Below are 10000 nucleotides of genomic sequence, written 5' to 3'. Positions count from 1 at the left end.
ATATCAATAGGCTTTAAAGCGCAGCAACAAACCCCCGAACTCACCTCGGCTTAATCCGCTTTCTAGCCTCCACCTTAGAATCCTCTATGCATTCGCCAGTGTCTTCTTTAACGCTGTACTTGTGATAAAAGTCGACGATCTTGTCTTTGGACTTGCTGATTTGTTTCACGGTGTCTTGTATCACCCCGTACTCCTTGCACAGGCTGCCCATCGTCTGGCCCGATTCGAGCTTCTCTATTATGTCCAATTTCTGAGCTATGCTTAAGTCTACCCTCTTCTTCCTAGCGCCAGAATTCCTTTTCGGAGTCATGCTGTACGATCGTTGGTGAGGACGTTTCGACCCTGATCTGCAGGACGGATGTAGGTGTTCTGATGTGCAGCGTGTCAAGGTAACAAGGACGTTTTGCCCCCGATCTGTATTATGAACGTAGACGTACTGATGTGCAACGTGTCAAGGTAATGAGGATGTTTCCCGATCAGTGGGACGAATGTAGACGTACTGCCATGCAGCGTGTCTGAGGGCAGAGATACAGCTGAGACCGGACAAGTTGGAAACGTGTTCACCAGTCCGAGGACACCTTCTTAGGTACCATGGACTCGCAGCACTATCTGGAATCGGCAGTCCCAGGGGACCTTTCGTTGAAGGCGAACTGTCTGAAGGAAGGAAAATAGAAACAGGAAATTCATTTCATTGTAAGTGAAATGGCTGCACACAATTACAGAAACAAATAAAAACATTTATTCAAAATTATTCTTGCTAATGGTGTGATAAATATATCTGCTTTTAAAAGATATTCCTCTCTTCCCCTAATTACATTATGTGTTCAAGTTGATTATTACCATATAAGTCATTCTTGCTAGATATATGAAAATCAATAAAGTAAAATAAGGAGTTATATCAACAATTTGAATATCAATATCTAAATACTTCAATATGGCATATTCTTTTGGGAAAAAAAGTCGTTTTTTTAATAGAATTTTAAGAGAGAGAGAGAGAGAGAGAGAGAGAGAGAGAGAGAGAGAGAGAGAGAGAGAGAGAGAGAGAGAGAGAGAGAGAGAGAGAGAGAGAGAGAGAGAGAAAAGAAAAAGATTTTCAATCATTTTTGTGAGAGCCACTTTGATACCAATGTTCACTTGAATGTAATTTTTAACAAACACACACACAAAATCTCTGAAAAAACTACCTGAAAAAGCTGTGCATTATTAATAATAACAAAACAAAAGGACTAACTCACCTTCCTGCGTGTTTGTCGCAGAGTGATTTAAATGTGTTTATGGAGCACCACTTCAAGAAGTGGCTGGTACTATTACAACAAAAGGTTGCAGCACACCTGGAACATGATGGTAATATTAGTAAATAGTAATAGTAATAGTAGCAGTAGTAGTAATAATAGGAATAGCCAGTGAAATAGCAATTATTATATTTCTTTTCTAAGATGAAAATAAACATGATAATAAAAATAAGTGTAACAAACATAATACTGAATACAATGATGATGATCATCATTATCGTCATTGTTATTGTCGCTACTATGATAACTGATTGACTGGTGGTGGTGGTGTTAGTGATGATGATGATGATGATGATGACATTGACGACAACAACAATGTGATTATGATAATGAAGATAGAAATAACAATAATTATCGCTATCATGAAAATAATAATCGGAACCACCAATATCAACAATAAGCAGTCAATCACTCAAAAGGAGGTGACACTCAGGAGAATTTTTTTTATCTATACCACCACTATTGGTGCTAAATCAACGACAATAAAATCAGATGAGGAACAAAGAATTAATCAAGTCTAGGAGCTCCTCTACCAACCTTCTTCAAGCATTATATAAAATGACGTGTAATTTGTGAATGTGGATGGTATGCTGTTCACACCTATGGTATCTCCAGTGACCTAATTATACACGTAACATCTAATTAGAACTGCGACAAACCATCACGTGGCTGAAGGTTCTTGCGTGGGGTCAATCAGGGTCAATTAGATTAATAAAGGATGATAACATGTTAGCAGATGCTATCACTAGTGAATGAGTGTTTTGAGGTGACCAGCCTTTGTTTTTGGAATTTCATATTCTCTGGAAATACCATTAATACCAGTCTTGAAAACCTACAAAATCACAGCGCGTTGTCATTGCAAGTGCGATGCCTATAGCTGAATCTAATAACACTGCAGCCATCCACTGATTTTGGAAAGATATGGCTTGCCTACCTCAATGATAATTTATTACCAAGTAAGGAATCCGTTCAAGCTGGCTTTCGTGCCAAATGTGCCATGGCAGTTCTACTCCAAATTCGAAGCATTCCCTCTAGAAATACCAAGAAAACTTCAACTTCTTCGTTTCACCACTTATTCCATTTACTCGCCTTTTTCAAGCATCCCACACTAACATGCAACAATTCAGCTGCAACATATAACTCAATAGATTTTTTTTATAATATCAAGTCCCTCAGTTTCTGGTGAAGAACTACAAATTGTGACAGATGACAACAAAAGTGACCTTGTTTGTGCCACCAGAAGTATATGCGTACTAATGCACAAATGTACTGGTTATTACTATGATTGTTATAAAGCACTTACAACAGTATATTCCTATGGGTTATATCTAACACCCAATTTTCTGAACCTCCGTATTTTAGGCTTAGAAAAACTTCAGTGCAGAAGAGTGATTCTCATAATTTTCCAAGCACCAGAATCCTCTTTCCTGGATGGTGTTACTCTGTGGAACCCTAATATCTGTGCATACTGTATACTGTATATATAGAGTCAGTACATACTAATGAGACATTTTGGTGGGTAAATTTGGATAAAGACGCAACCAACCCTCTAGGCACGACACAATATTTTTCAGGTAGTTTTCGTTGTGCTTTGTATAGTTTCACTACTCATTTCCATCGGAAACCTTTCGCAGAAGAAAAGGGTTTTATGGTGTTGCGTGATAATTAAAGGTACGTCATGCCGAAAGGTTTGTTTTTTCGCTACAGGTGGTTGCGTCTTTATCCAATAATACCTCTCAGTGCTCAGCTAAATGTCTTATTGGTAATACGGAACCCAAAGATTCCCCGAAACATACGTTGAGAATCACTGGTATAGCGAATAAGAGGTGTATCTGGCATTATGCACATTGAAAATATTGCAGCATGATTACAACTGGCACAAAACTTCAAACTTCTATCTCTTATATCTTGCCAAATATAAAGAGGGTATTGGTTAGCATTTGCCATAAGCCGTCTGGTAGCTCATTGGTAGCGTGTCGACTTCACATCCCCGTGGTCGGCAGATCGAGCCCTGCCCAAGCTCGTGAGCTTCCACTGTCCCCTGGCGGTTACTGACGTGGCTGGGCACTGCGTTGGGTAAGGACCAAGCTCAGATCGAGTCAACACTCGTTGGCACATTCTCTCACGAGTCAGCACACGCTGGCACAGGCGGGCTCGCCTTAGTGCATACAAGCCCGGCGTAGCATCTGCTTCGCAAATCTGGCTTATCTTATCCTTAGCATTTGGGCTTATCTTATCCTTAGCATTTGCCATAGAGGGAAGCATAGTAGCCACACTGTCTTCCTATGGCCCTATTTAAAGCAAATACCAGCAGATCCTTAACTCTTAGTGTCAAAATAACACCCAAGAAACTATATCCATTCACTAAATAACATACAACCAACACAAAAGATAAAAATTCCCATAAATCACATATTCTCCCAGATGGTTATTCATACTGTTTTTTGTAAACACTCGTTCCAGGAATACCATATCTAACCATTTAACATCCCTTCTCCTACTTCATTTCATCTATTCCACCTACCTACACTTCCTAACTCCCTTTACGTCCCAGAAACACGAAGAAACACGCCCTCCCCACCTCCCAAAAGAGAGAAAATAGGATTTTAGAAAAGAATTCAAAGAGCTTCGTACCTCCGCCTTCGCGCCGTGTTTTCCTCTGAGGGAATCAGCTGATCGCGGTCGAGGCGGGAAAGTAATCGTTTATATTTTATTTATTTTGCGTATTTTGTGTCTGTGTTTGTCTGGTTATATTTTTTTGTGCGGTTTTCTGTATACTTTTATGTTGTTTTGTTTGTTTCTGGGAGAAATGATACTGTCTTTTTTATGAGGTTATGGACGTTTTTTTGTTTGTTTGACTTCCGAAAAATTATTATTATTTAGGTGATTAGTTGATATATATATATATATATATATATATATATATATATATATATACATCAAGGTACTTAGAGTCTGTAATCACCTATTAAATAATTTTACTATAGAACATTTAATAGAAGAAGGAGAGATGGAATCTTTAAGTGCTGCCATCTAGCGTTTGTAAGAGCAAACCTTCATTGCCGATCTAAATCTTCCATTATTAATCCGTGATAATGCTGTAAAATATCAGTCCTAATGCTCATCCGTCTCAATATTAGAGTATAAGGATATTCAGCGAAAGAAATAGGATATTGGTATTTACTTTGTAAATGTGTAATGGCCATTGCAACTACAGTAAGCTCATATAGGAGGGAAAAATACAAATTAGTAGCATTATCATCATTACAACTATTAGTATTATCATTACTTTACTATTAATATGATGATGTTGTGTCAAATAGCCAATTTTCATTTCAAAAACTGGAAAAGAAAACCCAAGAAAGAAAACGAGACGAGCGTGTTAAATGGGGACACTTAAATAAACATCTAATACTACCTGTTTAATCTATCAATATAATTTTTGTGTCCAAAAGAATATTTCCGAACCAATATGAACAAAACAAGCCAGAAAACGAGAACAAATGCTATTGTTCCAATCGTATGCATTAATAGATTACAACATCGCCAGCAATACCATGATTGTTATTGTCATTCTGCTTAATATAATTACTGTTGATATAATGATTATCATCCTTATTATTTCTTATCGTCATCATCATTAACATCCCCGTTCCCATTTGCATTGTCTTTATAAAGGTTTTAGCATCATCATCATTACCCTCATTAGTAACACCCACTGATGCTATGATCATTATTATAATGTCCTTTTTATATAAGGATTTATATATATTTTTTATATTTATATTCATATTTAATTTATCATTATTATAATCTTTAGAAAACGTGACCACTGGATGGAAGTCAACGGCAGTCAAAGGTCTTTTTGTAAAAAAAAAAAAAAAAAAAAAAAAAAAAAAAAAAAAAAAAAAAAAAAAAAAAAAAAAAAAAAAAAAAAAAAAATGCTATTACTTTCGTTTTCTTCTTTTCGTGTTTCTTTTTTTTTTTTTTCTCTTTTTTAGCATTTGGTAATCGATCCTTAGTTATTTTAATGTTTTCGTTGGTTCCTTATTGGTTTAACATCATCAATAAAGTAATTATCTTTTTACTCATATCCTAGTTCCACTTTACTTTATTCATCTACTTCACCCATCCATTTCTTTCTACTTTCTCACCTTCTCCAGCACCTCATATCCTCCTCATTATGTGGGACTCCTCATGCCAGCCCAGCAGGTGCCATAGTTATTAATAAGCTCAACTAAACCATCTGGTTACTCAAGAAACTACATTGTTCTGCCTCGCTTATTTGTGGGAACATTGCACGAAACTCATCTAGTATCCGTCTTTAGTACTCGGAGGTTAACCTATGGTCATTTACAATGCTTTTTAATACTCCTCTCCTATCATTCATTGAATTTCCATAATTTTTTCCAAACTTTACCTTTATAGGCACAGCTGTAGCCATAGACACAAGAGAGGACGAACACCCTTGGGCATTGACTTATCTATTGAACCAGCCATTTCCCTTCTTTTATGATTTTAATACAAGTCTTTTGTGTATAATTGGTGATTTTTCTCTCATAAATAGTCAAGAATGATATAGGACACATTGAATGTGTTTTTGAATTGTAAGGCATTTTCTTAATTTCATCTTATTTCAGCTGATTTACTTTCTGAGAGTGAATTAAGGATTAGGGTAAAAAAATAGGCAAGTTCAGGAAACAGTTTTAATTCAATAAATTTTATTATTTAAATATTTTTTTTTACATTTGTAGCAAATAATTTTCTGTAATTATTTTCATATATATTGTACATTTATCAAGAACCAATCCTTGGTTTCCTCCGTTTTCCTTTTGGCTGCTGGTGCTTCAGAGACCATTCTAAATTCTCTATCAAGATGGAAACAAAAACCCTCCAGTCTTCTGTAGCTTCCGTTGCCTCAAGGTGTTCCTGGAGCTGAAAGTCCTTTACGGGAGACCCTCTTGTATCAGCAGTGTTTTCCTTTGGTCGACCTCCTTCGCAGAGGGTCATTCTTAAAGCTGTTGGAGCAGCAAGATCTTTGTCCCTACTAGTCTTCTCTTCCTGGACCTCCATTTGGCCTAAATGGGATTTTCTATCGGCAGTGGTTTTGTTCTGGGGTTGACCTTCTCCTCCGTGGGTTCTTGATTCTGTTGGTGCTGGAAGATCTTTCTCACTACTAGCCTCATCTGAGATAGAACTTTTGGAAACCCCAACAACAGATTTTCTGGCAACAGGCATTTCTCCCTCTGACTGACCACCTTCTACATGGGACCTCCCTAATTCTACTGTTCCTGGTATATCCTCTACACCACTTGAGTCATCAGAGCTAGAACCTTTCTGAACTTCCTTTACTGGAGATTTTTCCTCTAGTCGATCTCCTACTTGGGGTCCTCCTAGTTCTGTTGGTGCCGGCAGATCTCCCTCACTACCTGAATCCTCAGAACTAGAATGGTCCTGAATATCCTTTACATTAGCTTTTTCCTCTCGTCGGTCTCCTGCTTGAGGTCCTCTTAATTTTATAGATGCTGCAAGATGTTCCTCACTACTGGCCTCATGAGAGTTGGAACTTCTGTGCACCTCTACAGCAGATTTTCTGGCAACATGCTCTTCTCCCTCTGTTTGACCTTCTCCATGGGATCTTACCTCTGTTGGTGCTGGAAGATCTTCCTCACTACTAGAGTCCTCAGAGTTAGAACTTTTGTGTACCTTTATTACAGTTTTTTCTTCTGGCTGACCTCCTTCTAAGAATGATCTTAATTCTCTTGGTTCTGAATGATCTTCCTCACCACTAGAGTCCTCAGAGCTAGAACTTTTCTCAACCTCTCTTGTGCGAGATTTTTTCTCTGGTTGTTCTCCTTCTACATGAGATCTTAATTCTGTGAGAGCTGGAATACCTTCCTCACTACCAGAGTCCTCAGAGCTAGAACTATCCTGAACCTCCTCTGCAGGAGATTTTTCTTCTAGTTGATCTCCTCCTAATTCTGTTTGTTCTGGAAGATCTTCCTCACTATTGCTTTCCTCAGAGCTGGAGCTTTCCTCAAACTCTGGTTGATCTTCCTCACGAGATCTTATTTCTGTTCGTTCTGAAATATCTTCCTCACTGCTGCTTTCCTCAGAGCTGGAACTTCCCTCAAGCTCATTTACATGAGAGTTTTTCTTGGGTTGCTTTCCTTCTTCATGGGATATTCTTAATGTTGGAAGATCTTCCTCACTACTAGTCTCCCCGGAGCTAAAACCTTCCTCAACTTCATTTACACAAGATTTTCTGGCAACAGGGACTTTTTTCTCTCCCACATGCAACCTTAATTTTGTTGAAGCTGGAAGGTCTTCCTCACTGCAAGGAACACTGATGGAACATCCTTCTGATTCCTGCTCAGCCTCTGGGGACTTTCGTGCCTTGGGTTCTGCTTCGAGAATGTCATCACTGACAGGATTTTGAGTCGCTGTCTGCTTCTGGATCCCTTCCTTCTGCACGTTCCTCAGACAATTTCTTAAAAATGGCAACGTGGTCAGCTTATCTTTCCATTTCTTATTTTCATTTTTGTTGTGGCTTTCAAGATGGTGGTCCAGCTGAGATCTCCAAATAAAGTTCATATTGCAGAGTGAACAACGGAATGGTTTGTCACCTCGGTGACTTTTTGCATGTGTTTTGAGAATGCATTTTGTTTTGAAATTTTCATCACAGTAAGAGCATTTGAATTCTTTACCGTAAGTACTAACTTTCACATGTCGCAGGAGGTCGGCCTCATCAAAAAACTTCTTATCACAGTGTGGACACACAAAGCTACTTAGATCTAGATGAATTTTCTCATGTTGTTTTAGTTCCCATGTTGTGATGAATTTTACCTCACACTGAGAGCACTGGTAAACCGCGTCACTGACGTGTATTTTCCCGTGCTGTATCAGTTCCTCCTCCGACATGAATTTTTCTTCACAGTGTGAGCACCAATATGGGCTTTCATCTGTGTCTGTTTCTGAAAGAGATTTCTTGGGAGGGTGATCACTCTTACTGAAATACTGCTTCCTCTTTCGCAGTCTCCTGCCGTCATGCACCTTGCTGTGTAGGATCAGCCTGGACTTTGTGAAGAATTTCATATCACAATGCGCACACTGGAATGTTTTTTCATCCTTGTGAACTTTTACGTGCTCTCTTAGTAAACAATTTATTTCAAAAGTTTTAACACACTTGGGGCACTTGAACGGATCATTTTTAGTACTAATTTTTACATGACGCTTAAGACTCAATACACTGGTGAACTTTTGATTACAATGCACGCAAACAAACTTCTTTGTTTGTGTATGAGTCTCCTCGTGAGACCTCAGTTCATAAGCATAGGTGAATTTCCACTCACACTGAGAACACTGGTAAGGCTTATGGAGATCATGCTTTCTCCTCTTGTGCCTTTGTATGGTGTCCAATGTCTTAAAGCCTTTCTTGCAAATCAAACACCAAAAGGGCTTCTCATTTGCAGCTTCCTTTCCGCCGTCCTTGGAGGAGAGACCATTTGGTGCTTGATGCTCCTCTTGGGTCAGCTGGGAGGGCGAGGTCTTTCCATCCTTCAGTGAGTCTTCTGGGGGTCCTTCACCAATATCATGACAAGACTGTCTTCGCTTAATTCCCTCTTTGTTCTGTTCCTTAGCTTGACTGTCTTCTAGGGCAGCTGAATGGGAAGACACCTTATCCCCTAAGGGTTCCTGAGTTGTATGAATCACCATGTGATATTTGAGCTCAGCTATACTCTGGAATTTCATACTGCAGTAAAGACAGTTCTTGATCTTTTCGTCTTTGTGCATTACCATATGCTTTTTGAAAATGCACTTGACTTCAAATTTTTTGTCGCAAAGGTAACACCTGAACTCTTCCTCCTTACCGTCTACTCCTAAATGCTTATTGAGATTTGCCAAAACTGTAAATTTCTGGTCACAATGTATACAAGCAAAGCGTTTGATTTCTTTGTGAATTCTCCCATGCCTCTTCAAAGAATGTAAGGAAGAAAACTTTAACCCACACACGGAACACTGGTAAGATTTACCATGACTCCGTTCATGCCGTAGAAAGCTTTTCCTTACCTTGTATTTCTTATCACACTGTGAACACTCATATATGTCACTACCTGAATGCACCCTTTGCTCATGATCTCTTAAACTAGATTTGTAAGTAAATCTTATCTTACAGTAGGAACACTCAAATTGTTTATCCTCTGTGTGTCTCTTTGCACTGAGGTTATCAGAAGAACCATCTTTTGTAGGAGATCCACTTTGTACCTGCTGGGAAGGTGACAGCCTCTGCAGCTTTAGTAATCCTTCTGAAGGTTTTATACTTACATGGGGAATACATAAAGTCTTGTCAGTCATGCATTCCCTGTTTGCTTCTCCCTGGCCTTCTGATAGAATAGTGGAGCTTGGGGATTTTTCCTTACGTTCTTGCTTCTCCTCACCTGAATGACTCATAACATGTTCATTCAACTGAGACTCCCCAAGAATCTCTTTATCACAGATGGGACACTCCAGCACTTGTATATCATGGTCAACTTTTACATGATTCCTGAGGCTGCATTCTGCTTCAAAGTTTTGACTGCAATAAGAGCACCTGAAATATTTATCACTACCAATAACTTTGACATGCTTTGTAAAGTCGTCTCTCTGGAAGAATTTCTCACCACAGTACTGGCAAGCGAACTCCATCTCCCTCTTGTGCTTCTTCTCAT

At 38.7% G+C, this 10000-nt stretch overlaps 2 protein-coding genes across 5 annotated transcripts in view; both read right to left on the bottom strand.

Annotated features, from left to right (window-relative positions):
- The window catches only part of LOC122242812 (uncharacterized), a 21455-nt gene extending 17479 nt beyond the window's left edge, over positions 1-3976 (bottom strand). The window contains exons 1-3 of the mRNA XM_086541465.1: positions 3927-3976; positions 1236-1331; positions 45-654 (exon numbers count right to left, since the gene is read on the bottom strand). Of these exons, the coding sequence (XP_086397591.1) occupies positions 45-310 (266 nt within the window). The 5' untranslated portion in view covers positions 311-654; positions 1236-1331; positions 3927-3976. The remainder of the gene's footprint in view (positions 1-44; positions 655-1235; positions 1332-3926) is intronic.
- Positions 3977-5985: 2009 nt separating this feature from the next.
- Positions 5986-10000, bottom strand: part of LOC122242811 (uncharacterized) — an 11515-nt gene continuing 7500 nt past the window's right edge. For all 4 annotated transcript variants that reach the window (XM_086542071.1, XM_086542072.1, XM_043000206.2 and 1 more), the window contains exon 3: positions 5986-10000. This exon is cut by the window's right edge. In XM_086542071.1, the coding sequence (XP_086398197.1) occupies positions 6090-10000 (3911 nt within the window). In that variant the 3' untranslated portion in view covers positions 5986-6089.

The sequence above is a fragment of the Penaeus japonicus genome, unplaced genomic scaffold (genome assembly GCF_977035675.1).
Source record: "Penaeus japonicus unplaced genomic scaffold, GWHDUDI00000001_assembly GWHDUDI00000011, whole genome shotgun sequence".
Lineage (NCBI taxonomy): Eukaryota > Metazoa > Arthropoda > Malacostraca > Decapoda > Penaeidae > Penaeus > Penaeus japonicus.
Note: the sequence above shows the minus strand (reverse complement) of the source record. Positions and strands in the feature narration are given on the sequence as shown.